This window comes from Trichomycterus rosablanca, unplaced genomic scaffold, assembly GCF_030014385.1.
Source record: "Trichomycterus rosablanca isolate fTriRos1 unplaced genomic scaffold, fTriRos1.hap1 scaffold_284, whole genome shotgun sequence".
In the NCBI taxonomy this organism is placed as follows: Eukaryota; Metazoa; Chordata; class Actinopteri; order Siluriformes; family Trichomycteridae; genus Trichomycterus; species Trichomycterus rosablanca.
The window spans coordinates 13105-29095 of record NW_026947112.1 but is presented as its reverse complement, the minus strand read 5'-3'; the positions used below and the strand labels follow the sequence as shown (position 1 = coordinate 29095).

The following is a 15991-nucleotide window of genomic DNA, read 5'->3' as shown; positions in this document are numbered from 1 at the left end:
GGTTAAGATTAGGTTATGGTTAAGATTAGGTTTATTGAGGTTGGGGTTAGAGTAATTAGGGATTAGGTAATGGTTAAGATTAGGTTTATTGAGGTTGGGGTTAGAGTAATTAGGGATTAGGTTATGGTTAAGATTAGGCTTATTGAGGTTGGGGTTGGAATAATTAGGAATGAGGTTATGGTTAAGATTAGGTTTATTGAGGTTGGGGTTAGAGTAATTAGGGATTAGGTAATGGTTAAGATTAGGTTTATTGAGGTTGGGGTTAGAGTAATTAGGGATTAGGTAATGGTTAAGATTAGGTTTATTGAGGTTGGGGTTAGAATAATTAGGGATTAGGTAATGGTTAAGATTAGGTTTATTGAGGTTGGGGTTAGAATAATTAGGGATTAGGTGATGGTTAAGATTAGGGTTAGGGTTAGGGTTAGGGTTAGGGTTAGGGTTAGGGTTAGGGTTAGGTTAAGAGTTAAAACCAGAGGCGGCATTCAAATTAGTGGCATCTGTCTCGCGTGTGTAGGGTTAGGGTTAGGGTTAGGGTTAGGGTTAGGGTTAGGGTTAGGGTTAGGGCTAGTGACTATATCACGAAAATGTCATATTTAACATTGCCGGAGTGGCCGAGGTGGCTATGACAATTCTGACTACGGTGGTCACTAACTTTCCCATGTAAAAGAATAGGCTAGTGGTCGGACCATTGTGTTATGTACTGCCGCTGTAGATGGTGCATTTTTCCACTTTCTGGTGTGGTACACATAGGTGGGGACCATGAAATCGAGCTTCGGGTGACAGGTCGGTCTGGGGGGCGTGTCCGCATCACCGACCCGTCACCCGGACACTGACCCCGACATTTTGCGCCGACCGGTCCCGATCGCCCCAGGAGTCTGCGGTGTGGCCCCTGGGGGGCGGGGCCAGATGGCCAAACGGTCCCCGTCACACTTTAGCGATCCCTTCCCACGACGGGCCCCGGAGCGCACGGGGCGCGCCCGTGGGGCAGGGGGGGCCCCCCGCGGGGTCCCCGGGGGCCCCGGCCCGAGTCTCGGGCGGACCCCGTCCGATCGTCCCGGGACCCGGAGGGGGCGCCCGTCGTGCCGGGGCGCTCCGCCCCGAGGGGCCCCGGGGGCCCCCGGCGATCTCCGCCCGGGACGCGGTCCGATCGGCCCCGTAATCGGCGTGCGGCCAGGGCGCGGGCGTGTGAGGACGCCCGCGTCGGTCCCGTGTCTCTAGGACCTCCCCCCGGCTACTTCCGGTTCCCGCCCACTTAGGGGGCGGGGCTTCCGTCGGCCCGCCAGGGGCGTCCGGGGGGGCGCCCACACCCAGTACGGGCCCGGTACGTGCGACCCGAGTCCGGGGGGACCCCCGTGACCGTCCCCGGGGTGTGTGTGTGTGTGCGAAGGCCGAAGAACAGGCCCATAGGACCGTACGTGGAGAAATCGGTGAAAGATGCCTCCTTTTTACGAAGGGGGGGTGTTTTGGGGGTGGGGGGGTGGGGGGTTAGGGGGGGCACCCCCCTACTCGGGGGGGTTGGGGGGGGGGGAACCCCCCCCCACACTTTGGACTCCCCAGACAAACTGTTCCATATGTCCTAGGTCCTTGATATTTCACATGGAAACAGTGGGAAAGTGGACATGGATATCTCTTTATAGAAAGGTACAGGTGATGTGAGTATCAATGTGTGGGGTGAAACTCACAGATCATCCGTGTGGACACGGTGCCCCCCGCTGCAAGAAAGTGGAAGTGCACACATGTGTAGATGGAGGAGAAGCTGAGAAATAGGTGTTTTTTCCAGGGGGGCAGGGGGGGTCGGGGGGGTTAGGGGGGGTACCCCCCACACTTTGGACTCCCCAGACAAACTGTTCCATATGTCCTAGGTCATTGATATTTCACATGCAAACAGTGGAGAAGTGGACATGGACACCACATTATAGAAAGGTACAGATGATGTGAGTGAGTATAGACGTAAAAGCCATTGTTCCCAAAAAAATTACAAAGTCCAGATCGCTTACCATCCGGTGAACGTTCCCTCGTCGGGTCCCGGGCCCCAGGAAGGAAGGGAGGGCCCCTCTTCGATGACGCTTTGGTTATATTGTTCACTAACCACCCGGCCGAACTGCTCGACACGTCCTAGGTCACCTGTCGTCATTGATATCTTACACGCGGACAATAGAAAACTGCACATCGATGTGTCTTTATAGAAAGGTACAGAAGATGTGACTCACCACAGACGTAAAAGCCTGTATTCCCAAATCAATACGAGTCCGGGTCGCTTCCCATGCGGTGAACGTTCCCCTCGTCGGGTCCCGGGCCCCAGGAGGCGAGGGAGGGCCCGTCGTCGATGACGCTTTGGTTATATTGTTCACTAACCACCCGGACGAACTGCTCGATACGTCCTTCATCTGTCTCCTGTGGTCCGGTGAGAAAGACAGACGGACGGACGGACGGACAGACAGACAGACCCCTGACAGAAAGGGGCCAGATGCGGTCTATCCACGGGAGCCCGGACCCTCGGGCCCGGCGACAGAGCAGCCGTCTAGGACACGGCATGGAAAGGAACTTGTGATCTGGTGAACCTCCTCACAGATCATCCGTGTGGACACGGTGCCCCCCGCTGCAAGAAAGCGGAAGTGCACACATGTCTGAGATGCAGGAGAAGCTGAGAAATAGGTGTCTTCTCCAGGGGGGCAGGGGGGGGAACCCCCCCGACTCGGGGGGGTTGGGGGGGGGGAACCCCCCCCCACACTTTGGACTCCCCAGACAAACTGTTCCATATGTCCTAGGTCATTGATATGTCACATGCAAACAGTGGAAAAGTGGACACGGATATCTCTTTATAGAAAGGTACAGAAGATGTGAGCGAGTATCAACGTGTGGGGTGAACCTAGGGTGAATCTGTGGGGTGAACCTCCTCACAGATCATCCGTGTGGACACGGTGCCCCCCGCTGCAAGAAAAGCGGAGGAGAAGCTGAGGAGTCGGTGTTTTCTGGAGGAGGGGGGGGGGTCGGGGGTGGGTGGGGGGGGGGGGGTTAGGGGGGGTACCCCCCTACTCGGGGGGGTTGGGGGGGGGGAACCCCCCCCCCCCCCCACACTTTGGACTCCCCAGACAAACTGTTCCATATGTCCTTCCTTCTGAGTGAGTAGTCTGTGTGTGAGAGTTGAGATAATAAGGCTTATAGTGGGTGGGAAACGGGCCTTTTTTCGAAAGGACGTCGTATCGGCACCGAAATCGGAGGGGGCGTAGAGGGGCGCGTCACGAGCGACATATCCGAGCCCCGCGGCCGTGGGCCCTTCCCGAGGCTACTTCCGGTTCCCGCCCACTCAGGGGGCGGGGCTCCGGACAGGGCGCGCTTCAGGCCCGGGGGGGCGCCCACGCCGAGTCCCGGCCCGATACGAGAGGTCCGGCCCGAAGGCTCTCTCTGGGACACTGGGTGTAGGACTCATAGTCTGGCAGAGGCATAAGAGTATGGGCTGTGTGTCAGAGTGTGTAAGAGAAAGGCGGTTTTCCGAAAGTGCTCGTAGGCCTACCGAAATCGGACGGTACGTGCGGGGCACGGGCACGGGCGGAGCCTCCGAGTCCCGCGGCCGGGGGCCGAGGGGCCGCCGAGATACGGGCCCCAGACGCGCGGCGTCTAGGGTCGGGCCCGGCGGAAGGGGAGGTCGTAGGCCCGCTGGAATCGGAGGGGGCGTAGGGGGGCGCGTCCCGAGCGACGATCCCGAGCCCCGCGGCCGTGGCTCGAGGGGCCGCCGAGATACGGGCCCCGGACGCGCGACGCCTAGGGTCGGTCCCGGCGGAAGGGGAGGTCGCCGGCACTCGGGAATCGGAGGGGGCGGGCGGGGTCAGGGCACGGGCGGAGCCTCCGGGTCCCGCGGCCGTGGGTCGAGGGGCCGCCGAGATACGGGCCCCAGACGCGCGGCGTCTACGGTCGGGCCCGGCGGAAGGGGAGGTCGCCGGCACTCGGGAATCGGAGGGGGCGTAGGGGGGCGCGTCCCGAGCGACACCCCGGAGCCCCGCGACCGTGGCTCGAGAGGCCTCCGAGACACGCCCGAAAAGAACGTACGGGGGTCCCGAGAGGGGAGCGGAGGTCGAGGGGACTCGGGAATCCGAGGGGGCGTAGGGGGGCGCGCCCCGAGCGACGCCCCCGAGCCCCGCGGCCGTGGCCCGAGAGGGCTCCGAGACACGGCCTCCCGGGCGGACGCGCGTAGGCCCGAAAAGCACGTACGGGGGTCCCGAGAGGGGAGCGGAGGGTCGAGGGGACTCGAGAATCGGAGGGTGCGTAGGGGGGCGCGTCCCGAGCGACGCTCCCGAGCCCCGCGGCCGTGGCCCGAGAGGGCTCCGAGACACGGCCTCCCAGGCGTACGCGCGTAGGCACAGGCCCGAAAACCACGTACGGGGGTCCCGAGAGGGGAGCGGAGGTCGAGGGGACTCGGGAATCGGAGGGTGCGTAGGGGGGCGCGTCCCGAGCGACGCTCCCGAGCCCCGCGGCCGTGGCTCGAGAGGGCTCCGAGACACGGCCTCCCAGGCGTACGCGCGTAGGCACAGGCCCGAAAAGCACGTGCGGGGGTCCCGAGAGGGGAGCGGAGGTCGAGGGGACTCGGGAATCGGAGGGTGCGTAGGGGGGCGCGTCCCGAGCGACGCTCCCGAGCCCCGCGGCCGTGGCTCGAGAGGGCTCCGAGAAACGGCCTCCTAGGCGCGCGCGCGTAGGCCTAGGCCCGGAAAGCACGTACGGGGGTCCCGAGAGGGGAGCGTAGGTCGCCGGGACTCGGGAATCGGAGGGGGCGTAGGGGGGCGCGTCCCGAGCGACACCCCGGAGCCCCGCGACCGTGGCTCGAGAGGGCTCCGAGAAACGGCCTCCTAGGCGGACGCGCGTAGGGTTAGGCCCAGGCCTAGGCCCAGGCCTAGGCCCAGGCCCAGGCCCGCTAGGTCCGGACCAAAGTCACTAGGGTCAGGGGATATATCACTAAAGGTGATGACACTAAAAGGTGTTTAACATTCGTTTTTTTCAATGTGTAGTGACTGTTTAACATTAAGTGTGTGAGAGTGAGAGTGAGAGTGAGAGGGAGAGGGGAGGGGAGGGGAGGGGAGGGGAGAGCAGAGCAGGAAGTGTCAGCAGCTCACAGGGCATTTTCAGCAGACAGAGTGAGGATTTGAAAGCACTGAACTAGCATATTTACTATATATTACTATAATATAATATTACTAACTATTATATTACTATAGTACTATTTATTGTGTCATTGATCTACAGCTTTCCTGAAGGTAATGTTTTGTTATCGAGTGTTGTAGTGTCAGGCTCGTGAAGTTTGTAAATGTTGACACAGGCAGACAGATGGATGGATAGATAGATAGATAGATACTTTTTCAATACTTTTCAACCCTGTGGATGAAATATAGATGAAATATCATATGTAAAGTGATGCAAGAAAGCGGAGGAGAAGCTGAGGAGTCGGGGGGTTAGGGGGGGAACCCCCCTACTCGGGGGGGTTAGGGGGGGAACCCCCCTACTCGGGGGGGTTGGGGGGGGGGGAACCCCCCCCCCACACTTTGGACTCCCCAGACAAACTGTTCCATATGTCCTTCCTTCTGAGTGAGTAGTCAGAAAAAAAGTCTCTCCGGAAGAAGTTCTCCAGGCGCGAGACTTTCAGAAAGCACGAGTCTCCCGTGTACGGTGAGTGCGTCCACCTCGTCCGTACGCCACGACCCCTTCCCACGAGATGCCAGAGGCGTGGTCTTTGATTCCTCCGTTGTCTTTGCTCTCACAGAGAAACAGTTGCATGACTTCCTGAGCCATTGCGTCGGGACCAACCCTTCATCCAAGAAGATCGAGAACGCAAAGGGCTCGGTCAGCCACGTGAGGCGCTTCTTGATTTTTGCGGGCGAGGGCCGCCTCATCAAGGGGAACTTTGGGTTCCTCGGTTCGCACAGCTGTATTCGAAAGTGAGTATCGGACACGTGTCCTCCTCTGCCGTGCGTGCTCGGCCCTCCTCTCCGATTTACGCGCGTGTGTGTGTGTGTGTGTGTTTGTGCGTGCGTGTCCCGTGCTCTCACGTCTGTCTTTCAGTTGGATCCGAGTACTGCTTGAAGACAAGCTGGCTGCCACCACCATACGCAGCAATCTTATGAGCCTCAGAAAGTTCTTTGAGTTCCTCGCCTATGTGCCGAGGAAGACGCTGAACTTGAGCGGCGTGCAGTTCCTGTGGCTGCGCAATGAAATAAAGCTTAGACTGCGTGACATCCAGAGAGACGTGACCTGTCATAGGCAGTCTGTCCGCAAGCAGGCGACCAGTGAGTCTCGCGCCCGAACACCTCACGGTAGGTCCGTGGAGTCCGTGGCGCGTGACCGATAACCCCTCTCGTGCTCTTTTCGCCCCACAGAGAACATAGTCTCCGGTCAAGATCTGAAGAGCTTCCGCAGGGAGGCCAGCCTCATCCTTCCTGCCAAGATCGGTGAGTGCACGCTCTGTCGCACGCGCGCGAGACAGACCCTGTCCGACCGTCCGTTCTTTTCTTTTCTCTTCCCGCAGAATCCCTCAAGGACGGTTCCAGGGAGAACCTGCGACAGGTTTTCGGACTGCTGACGGGCTACTTCGTCTCCATCTCAGGTCACAGGTCCGGCGTGCTGAAAAATTTGAAGGTGGAGGAAGTGCAAAACGCTGAGGTGGAAGGTGACCACGTCATCATAGACGTGAGTGTCGTGTCGGGGTTCCCGTGAGGTAGGTCCCCTGCCTGGTTCGGGCCGGCTAACACCTTGTCCCGTGTCTCCGTCCCACAGGTCGAGGAACACAAGAGCGCCGCGACCTACGGCCACGCGCAGCTCAGCCTGAGCCGTCGCGAGCTGGAGTGGCTGGAAGGGGTGATCTTGGCTCGGGAGCATTTCATCGGGTCAGAGTCGCCTTTCTTTTTTTTCAACTCTGCGGGTGGCAGGTGCAACAAAGTGCTGTCTTATTTCAAGACTGAATGGACCCGGATGGGCTTCGGAGGTTCCTTCACGTTCAGGAACCTCCGTACCTCCATGGTGCACCACGTGAGTGAGACGTCGTGCGTTCGGCAACGACTCAAAGACTTTGTAGAGTCTGATTTCTTTCTTTGTTGTTCGTTGTTCATTCTCAGACCAAGAACCTCAGCCCCAGAAAGAGGCTCGCGGTGCACCGGGCAATGTGCCACTCAGAATCGGTGGCGGCTAAGTTTTACGTGCCCCTGAATAGCGTCGGGGAGGCCGCGGAGGTGCGCAGAATTCAGGAGGAGGCAGTGGGCGAGCACGACGACGGACGGGACACTACCCGCCGCTTTACCCTTCGCCCACGGTCCGCGCACAGCCCCGAGGACTTAGGAGAGGAGGAGGAGGAGGAGGAGGAGGAGGAGGAGGAGGAGGAGGAGCAGGAGGACGAGGAGGTGGGCGGACTTCGGGAGGAGGCAGCGGGCGACGTACGGGAAACTCCCCGCCGCAGAACCCGTCGCCAACGGTCCACGATCAGCCCCGAGGACTCCGGAGAGGAGGAGGAGGAGGTCGAGGTGTGCGGTTCGACTCCCGAACGGCCACGGGGGCAGAGGGCCAAGCGCTCCAGGATCCTCCGGCTGCGGGAGTCCTCAGATTCTGACGAGCCCAGGTCCGTGTGCGTGCAGACGGAGAGGAGTAATCCATCGGTGAGAGACACGACTTGAGACCGTAGTGCGTCACCGAGAGCCTGGGCCTCGTCTCAACCTTCTGTGTGTCTCTCTCTCTCTCTCTCTCTCTCTCTCTGTCTCTCCAGGGTTACGCGGTGTTGGGGCTCGGGCCCTCTCCAGACCACTCATACTGTGGCACCCCGGTCAAGGTGGAGGAGGAGGTGATGGACGCCATCGTCCGTTCGGGGCATCCCCGCGTCTACCTGAGGACGATTCCTTTGTGTTCGAGCTCCTCCGACGATGAGATTGTGGTGGAGGAGATGCCCCTCGACCCCAGCGCCACGTTCTAGGTGAACGCGTGGAAAGTCGTCCGACCTCTCTCTTTCTCTCTTCGGACCCCGCGAACACGTTCGGTTCTGGGGCAGTTATTTTTCCAAGTTCACCAACACTTGTACACGGTGACAGTTATGTCCTTTGTCATTGCTCGTGAATGGTTTGTTTTGACGTGGTGTTCTTTCCCTCTCTTGTCACTGTTTGTAAATAGTTACATTGTTTGTGAACGGTTGCCTTCTTGGGTTTTGCGTGTCGGGTTCTGTCATTAAAGTTTCTGTTTGCCATCACCACGGGTGTCTCTCTCTCTCTCTCTCTCTCTCTCTCTCTCTCTCTCTCTCTCATCAACCCCCCACCTCTCCGGTGCCACGGGGATCTGTACCCTACACATAAGCACAACTCCGTCCGATCGTCAAACGGTCCGGTCGAAAGGCGCGTCCCGGCCCGGGCGTCGCCGTGCCGGAGTCCCGCGGCTCTCCCGGGTCCCCGGTCCCTGTAAATGGAGAAAAACCACTTTGGGTATCCGGGACGCTTCCGCGAGATTTCCCCTAACCACCGAGAGGCGGTTCGACCCTAGGGTCAAACGCTTTGGTCAAAAGGCGTGTCCCGGCCCGGGCGTCGCCGTGCCAGAGTCCCGCGGCTCTCCCGGGTCCCCGGTCCCTGTAAATGGAGAAAAACCACTTTGGGTATCCGGGACGCTTCCGCGAGATTTCCCCTAACCACCTACAGGGGTCAGTGGTAGCCTAGTGGGTAGAGCTTTGGGCTATCGACCGTAAGATTGGCGGTTCAAATCCCGGCTCTGCTACGTAGCCACTGTCGGGTCCTCGAGCGAGGCCCTTAACCCCGTCTGCTCCAGGGGCGCCCGTAAGTCGGCTGACCCTGCGCTCTGACCCCAGCTTCCGACACCAGCTGGGATATGCGAAAAGAAAGAATTTCATTGTACTGTACATCTGTCTATGTATATATATATATATATGACAAATAAAGGATATCTGTCTTTATTTCTGTCTTTCTGTCTTTCTTTCTTTCTACAGGTCCATCCAAAAACGAAGCCCGGGCACTGGAGACCACGAGCCAGGTCTGGCACCGTAGTCGTGAACACTAGGGTTAGGGTCTATATCACCAAAGCGTCTCGGATACCCAAAGTGGTTTTTAAAGGCCAGGGGCCGAACCGAGGGCCCAGACGCGAAACGGAGACCTGCGGGAGGCTCCCCGTGCCGAGACGCACCATATGGCAGGGTTCCGTCCTTTTTGGCGCGAAACACTAGGTTAGGGTCTACATCACCAAAGCGTCTCGGATACCCGAAGTGGTTTTTAGGGGATAGGGGCCGAACCGAGGGCCCAGACGCGAAACGGAGACCTGCGGGAGGCTCCCCGTGCCGAGACGCACCATATGGCACAATTCCGTCCTTTTTGGCGCGAAACACTAGGTTAGGGTCTATATCACCAAAGCGTCTCGGATATCCGAAGTGGTTTTTAGGGGCCAGGGGCCGAACCGAGGGCCCAGACGCGAAACGGAGCCCTGCGGGAGGCTCCCCGTGCCGAGACGCACCGTATGGCACGGTCCCCCTGTCCTTTTGGCGCGGTCCTTTTCTGACCGTCTGAGGCCGTGTACAGGTCTGTGAGGGCCAGAAGTCTCGCTTGTCTGTCTGTCTGTCTGTCTGTCTGTCTGTCTGTCTGTCTGTCTGTCTGTGGGTGACCAAGTACTCTATTATTATTATTATTTAATTTTTTATTTATCTATTTATTACCAGTTTTAGATCATTTAATTCTGTGTTTGTATGATTTGTGTAAATCGTGTATTTATTTAAAGTATCCTCCTGGCCACCCAAGAAGGATGGGCCCTGCTGAGTCTGGTTCCTCTCAAGGTTTCTTCCTGTAATTTTCAGGGAGTTTCTCCTTGCCACACAGGGGTTTCTGTATCTGTCGGTCCTGGATTTTGTAAAGTTGCTTTGAGACAATGTCTGTTGTAAAAAGCGCTATATACATAAAGTTGACTTGACTACTCCTCTTCCACCACGACTCACAAAGAAATTCTTACAGCGTGACTCCCTGGACATTGTTTTGCCCCCTCATTTGGTGAAAATTACGATGAAAATTACCAGACCTGCACAATCACTGGCCGACCGAAGACTTTTCGACACACACACACACACACACACAGACAGACCTTAAAACCTGGGGTTAGGGTCCGACGACACCCGGGCGATCCCATGACACCTCGGCCGCTCCCGAAATTCTCTTATCTCGGGAAGCTCGACCATATGGTGTGTGAGGACGGCTTGAATATCCCGATGACGACGCGGCGATCTCAACCCCTAACCGCTTCGAACAGGACCAGCGATGGCTCAGTTACCTTGGAAAAGCGATCTGATCACTACTCCTTCAAAAAGTCACTCGAGTCACTTCATGGATTACTTGACTTCAAAAGTAAGTAACTAGGGCTAGATCACAAGTCACTTCGTCGGTCACACCACGCGGAACATCTCAAAGACGTTCCTTTGCAATACCTTGTCATTGGGCTGCCAACCTGGGTGTGACTCCATGGAATCCCAGAACATGCCAGTGTGAATGTATGGAAAACAAATGTCAAATTTCTCTCCAGCAATTATTATTTTTTTCTTCTTTTTAACACAATCGATACACATCTAATCTAATCAAATATCAAATATCAAATTATCAAATTTAATAAATTGGGAAAAAAAAAAAAACAGGCAAAAACATGGCCATATTGTGCACACTTTTCAATAACCGAACCATACATTACACAGTCGTCAAAGAAGAGCTCGACTTAAGACCTACCTTCGATTTCAAATCAGACACCCACTTTGGGTAGTTCATGTTAACGATGGGCCTTCTATTACGCCAACAAGATGAAATTGACAGCTAAATAACAATTCCCTACTCATTCGTCATTTTCTGTATGCCGTACACTGATCCCTGCTTCGAAAAGTAACTTGGTCACTTCATCGTGAGCAAATAGTTTATGAGAACGATAGGAAATTAGAACAGACACCTACCCTTTATCGATACTTACCATGAGATGGAGATGGGTTAGGGTTAGAGTTACGATATACATTAGATTTCGGTGGTAACCTGTAGAAATAGAAAGATAAGTTCATAAATAATTAAAACATATAACTATTAAAGTAGTCGATGATAATAATAAGAATAAATTAAAACAAATACCTACCTTTCAAAAAAAACATTAATACCCTCTCCTCGTGAGCAAATAGTTCATAAGAACGATAGTCAATTACAACAGATACCTACCCTTTGTCAACACTTACCATGACATGGAGATGGGGGGTTAGAGTCACGATATAGTGGCTAGGGTGCCAAGTACGAGTACGGAATTCGATCACGTCGGTCCTGCTCCGTCAGGGGGTGAGGGTCCCCTTTGGGTAAGGTTTGACGTTTCGGTGATGTCAATACGCTTTGGCGATGTCAATACACTTTGGCGATCCCTCCCTACGCGGGTCCCCTGACCCCCCCGGGCCGACCTGGCACCGCCCCCGTGCCCTGGGGCGCCCTATAGGGTGCGTTTTACCCTGGGGCACGTGCCGGGCTGTTTCCCTGCCTGCGCCCTCTGGGTTGAGTAAGGGTCCCTTGGGGTAAGGATGACGTTTCGGTGATGTCAATACACTTTGGCGATGTCAATACACTTTTGCGATCCCTCCCTACGCGGGTCCCCTGACCCCCCCGGGCTTACCTGGCACCGCCCTCGTGCCCTGGGGCGCCCTATAGGGTGCGTTTTACCCTGGGGTCCGTGTTGGGCTGTTTCCCTGCCTGCACCCTCTGGGCTGAGTAAGGGTCCCTTGGAATAAGGATGACATTTTGGTGATGTCAATACACTTTTGCGATCCCTCCCTATACGGGTCCCCCGACCCCCCCGGGCTCGACCTGGCACCGCCCTTGTGCCCTGGGGCGCCCTATAGGGTGCGTTTTACCCTGGGGTCCGTGTTGGGCTGTTTCCCTGCCTGCACCCTCTGGGCTGAGTAAGGGTCCCTTGGAATAAGGATGACATTTTGGTGATGTCAATACACTTTTGCGATCCCTCCCTATACGGGTCCCCCGACCCCCCCGGGCTCGACCTGGCACCGCCCTTGTGCCCTGGGGCGCCCTATAGGGTGCGTTTTACCCTGGGGTCCGTGTTGGGCTGTTTCCCTGCCTGCACCCTCTGGGCTGAGTAAGGGTCCCTTGGAATAAGGATGACATTTTGGTGATGTCAATACACTTTTGCGATCCCTCCCTATACGGGTCCCCCGACCCCCTGGGCTCGACCTGGCACCGCCCTCGTGCCCTGGGGCGCCCTATAGGGTGCGTTTTACCCTGGGGTCCGTGTTGGGCTGTTTCCCTGCCTGCACCCTCTGGGCTGAGTAAGGGTCCCTTGGGGTAAGGATGACATTTTGGTGATGTCAATACACTTTTGCGATCCCTCCCTATACGGGTCCCCCGACCCCCCGGGCTCGACCTGGCACCGCCCTTGTGCCCTGGGGCGCCCTATAGGGTGCGTTTTACCCTGGGGTCCGTGCCGGGCTGTTTACCTGCCTGCGCCCTCTGGGTTGAGTAAGGGTCCCTTGGGGTAAGGATGACATTTTGGTGATGTCAATACACTTTTGCGATCCCTCCCTACCCGACGGCCGAGGTGGACGTCCCGTGTCCGCACGCCGCCCTCGTCGGTCCCGTCACGCGCTAGGGTCGGTTTTCCCCTACGCGTTCGGTCCACGGCCTCCGACCGGGAAGGCGACCGCGCCCTCGCGTCGGGCTCGGCGAGACGGTGCGCTGGATGTGCTTTTCGAGGCACGTAGTGGCCCGGTTCAAGAGTTAGTTTTTTTAGGCCGTTTCGTCGTGACCGATGACCCTAGCACGGCCCCAGCGGGTCGGGGAGCGACTTTCGGGCCATTCCGAGCCGTCCGACCCAAAGTGTACCGGGGGCCCCCAGGGACAGTTTGGTGATGCTGGGGGCGGTGCCCATGACACCTCTGTGAGTTTTCGGGGAGGGAGACCCCTGGTGGACTTTACGACTTCGGGGGTTAGGGGACTTATCACCAAGTCGTACTGGGGTCGACGGGTCACACTGTCCAGTCCACCCTCAGTGCTTCGACACAGTGGCCGGAGTACGGAGCTGCAGCACTTCCATCTCGGGTTCGGGAGGGGATGGGCACCCCATCACATTTTTCAAAAATACTAGGGCCCTGGGGGGTCCACCCAAAGCAGGTCCTGTGTCTCTAGCGCCCCCAGTGACTTTTCCATAAATCTAGGAAAATTCCCTATGGGATTTCCCATTCATTTTTTGGAAACTTCAAACGCCTATAACTCGGCCCCCTTACGTCCTGCACGAAAGTCGCAAGAGGCAAAGTTGCTCGTCTCGGCCTCTAGTTTCAGAATCTGGTCTCAACGACCAAAGCGTACCGGTCACTAATTAGGGTTAGGGTTAGGGTTAGGGTTAGGGTTAGGGTTAGGGTTAGGGTTAGGGTTAGGGTTAGGTTAAGAGTTAAAACCAGAGGCGGCATTCAAATTAGTGGCATTGAAATGAGACGTATGCTAATCTTTGCTCTCCTATTGGCTGGAGGTAGCAGTATGCAAATGTCTGCTCTCCTATTGGCCGTATGCAAATGTTTGGAATCCCATTGGTTGAAACTCAAACATGTCCTTTTTGCTGGTTTGTAATGTCAATGATGTGTGTTGTATTGTACCACAGGGACTTTTATTTCCTTGGGGATCAGTAAAGCATCCATCAATCCATGTGTATGTCTAACTATTTGCCTACCTTTTATTTATTTATTTCAGCAGGACATGATCCGAGTCAGACTTGGAGCAGAAGATCCGTCCGTGGCCGAGGTGGGCAGCACACGACCCACACATCCACGAGACCACGAACCTATGACACACAACACACACACAAAAAAAACAAAACAAAACATATGATAAGCACAAAAATGCAATAATCGTTCAAGAACACGAATGGTAACCCCTGGTATCAGAATGAGATTCATGGGCCGAGTACGTGGACACACACACACACACACACACACACAGACACAGACACAGACACACACACACACACACACACACACACACACACACACACACAGGCAATTGGCAGTGTGTGTAATGTTAAAAAATAACAATAAAAAATAAAGGAACAGAACAGTAAAGTACCTGAATCGATTGAACAAGATGTGAACAGTTCGGTTGACATTCTTCTGACTTATCAGGTAGCCAAGGTTTGGTATTTTTTGGAATACGAGCTGTTGAAAAACCTGAAATCATACTAAGTGATGTGGCATGACTATTCCAAAAGATGGCAGCAGAGGATCAAAAATGAGCGGTGCCTTAGGATTCCGTCAAGCCGGGAAGTCGAGGCTTCCCAGCTTAAGAGAGAGTACGCACCGAATAGGCCCAATTTAACCCTAGTCTATTCATATGTCACTCATTAATTTGTTAATGTATACATATCATTAATTCATCAATAATTCATGATGCACTCACTATCAGTCGATGTATTAATTCATTGTTAATAAACTGGTAGTTAGGTGTTAGTATATGTTTAGTTATGTACACATGTTGTAAAGTGTTTACCGTCGTGTTCTCAGCGCGCTTGGCTCTTTAAACTTCTCTACGGTGTGTATTCTTGGTTTGCTTGTGGCAAAAAATATTACACAAACGTCCATATCCATACCCAAACATCCTCGAGGACTTCATGTTGACTGTGGCGCCCTCAGGTGTCCCTCTTGTGGTATAACCTTTTTTTCCTTATTCCTTTTTTATTTCATTAATATTACATAGGATATCGATTTATTTTGGGGGTTTCCATTTTAAATTATGTTTTAGGTCAATCAATTATATTGTATAATTTATGGTCAAGGTGGTTAAGGTAGGTCAGGGTTAGAAATATATCTATTGAGGTCGAAGTTGAATTAATTGTAGGTAGGGTGGGTTGTAGTCAGTCTAGTTTTAATCTAAATTGGGGTTAGGATGATGGGTGATTAGATTGCGGTTAAAATTCAGTTTATTTGGGGTCAGGGCTAGGATGATCAAAGATTAGGTTGTAGTAGAGCTTCAGTGTATTGAATTTAAAGTACTTGGAAATTGGGTTGAAGTTGTAATTAGGTTTATTAAGGTTAGAGTTGATATAATTATGGACTGAACTATAATTGAAATTTCATTTATTGTGATTGGGGACAGTGTAAATGAAGGTTAGGTTCTAGTTGGAAGGTTTATTAGGATTAGGGTTAGAATAATTGGGAGTTGGGTTATGGTTGAAATGGAGTTTATTGTGGTTGGGGTTGGAATAATTGGGAATTGGGTTGAAATTAGGTTTATTAAGCTTAGGGTTAGAGTAATTAGGGGTTGGGTTATGGTAAATAATTGGGGTAAGGTCATCGTTGAGATGAGTCTATTGAGGTTGGGGTTAGAGTAATTAGGGATTAGGTTATGGTTAAGATTAGGCTTATTGAGGTTGGGGTTGGAATAATTAGGAATGAGGTTATGGTTAAGATTAGGTTTATTGAGGTTGGGGTTAGAGTAATTAGGGATTAGGTGATGGTTAAGATTAGGTTTATTGAGGTTGGGGTTAGAGTAATTAGGGATTAGGTGATGGTTAAGATTAGGTTTATTGAGGTTGGGGTTAGAGTAATTAGGGATTAGGTTATGGTTAAGATTAGGCTTATTGAGGTTGGGGTTGGAATAATTAGGAATGAGGTTATGGTTAAGATTAGGTTTATTGAGGTTGGGGTTAGAGTAATTAGGGATTAGGTGATGGTTAAGATTAGGTTTATTGAGGTTGGGGTTAGAGTAATTAGGGATTAGGTGATGGTTAAGATTAAGGAAACGTGGAACATAAAGGACAAGAGAACTGTCTGCAGCTACATAAACAGGCCCTAATTCAAACTTGGATCGATTTCTCAGCTCCTAAAGCTTGCTACAGAGATGTAGCCATGATTGGTTACAAGGGTTACAAGCTGTGCAATTATGCAGAAAATGTGCCCTTTCATTTGGGTTTCTTAATTTCATGTGGGGTTAGATGCAGTTCCTAACCTAAACAGCAGGTGCCAGCTTTCAGT

General features: G+C 54.1%; 2 protein-coding genes across 2 annotated transcripts; one reads left to right on the top strand and one right to left on the bottom strand.

The window, feature by feature from the left end:
- Positions 1–924: 924 nt before the first annotated feature.
- On the bottom strand, positions 925–5778 carry LOC134307515 (collagen alpha-1(I) chain-like). The gene is made up of 7 exons (XM_062990491.1): positions 5681–5778; positions 4715–4841; positions 3515–4673; positions 3291–3413; positions 2495–2599; positions 1998–2124; positions 925–1231 (listed from the first exon to the last, which is right to left on the bottom strand). Exons 1-7 carry the CDS (start codon positions 5776–5778, stop codon positions 925–927), a joined length of 2046 nt encoding a protein of 681 aa, XP_062846561.1.
- Positions 5779–6954: 1176 nt separating this feature from the next.
- On the top strand, positions 6955–8903 carry LOC134307514 (uncharacterized). Its single transcript, XM_062990490.1, has 4 exons — positions 6955–7011; positions 7098–7235; positions 7401–7631; positions 7739–8903. The coding sequence occupies exons 1-4, from the start codon at positions 6955–6957 to the stop codon at positions 7940–7942; spliced, it is 630 nt and encodes a 209-aa protein (XP_062846560.1). The 3' UTR covers positions 7943–8903.
- Positions 8904–15991: the final 7088 nt, after the last annotated feature.

Bases quoted from the DNA above. Each gene is read 5' to 3' on its own strand.
- LOC134307515 (XM_062990491.1), bottom strand. From the start codon at position 5,778: ATGGCTCAGGAAGTCATGCAACTGTTTCTCTGTGAGAGCAAAGACAAC. The intron at 4,674-4,714 runs GTACGTGCTTTC...GCGCGCGCCTAG, and splicing joins GCTCCCCTCTCGGGACCCCC to GAGGCCGTTTCTCGGAGCCC. The intron at 2,600-3,290 runs GTAGCCTCGGGA...GCTTTCTTGCAG, and splicing joins TGAGTGGGCGGGAACCGGAA to CGGGGGGCACCGTGTCCACA.
- LOC134307514 (XM_062990490.1), top strand. From the start codon at position 6,955: ATGGGCTTCGGAGGTTCCTTCACGTTCAGGAACCTCCGTACCTCCATG. The intron at 7,236-7,400 runs GTGGGCGAGCAC...CTTCGGGAGGAG, and splicing joins GCAGAATTCAGGAGGAGGCA to GCAGCGGGCGACGTACGGGA. The intron at 7,632-7,738 runs GTGAGAGACACG...CTGTCTCTCCAG, and splicing joins CGGAGAGGAGTAATCCATCG to GGTTACGCGGTGTTGGGGCT.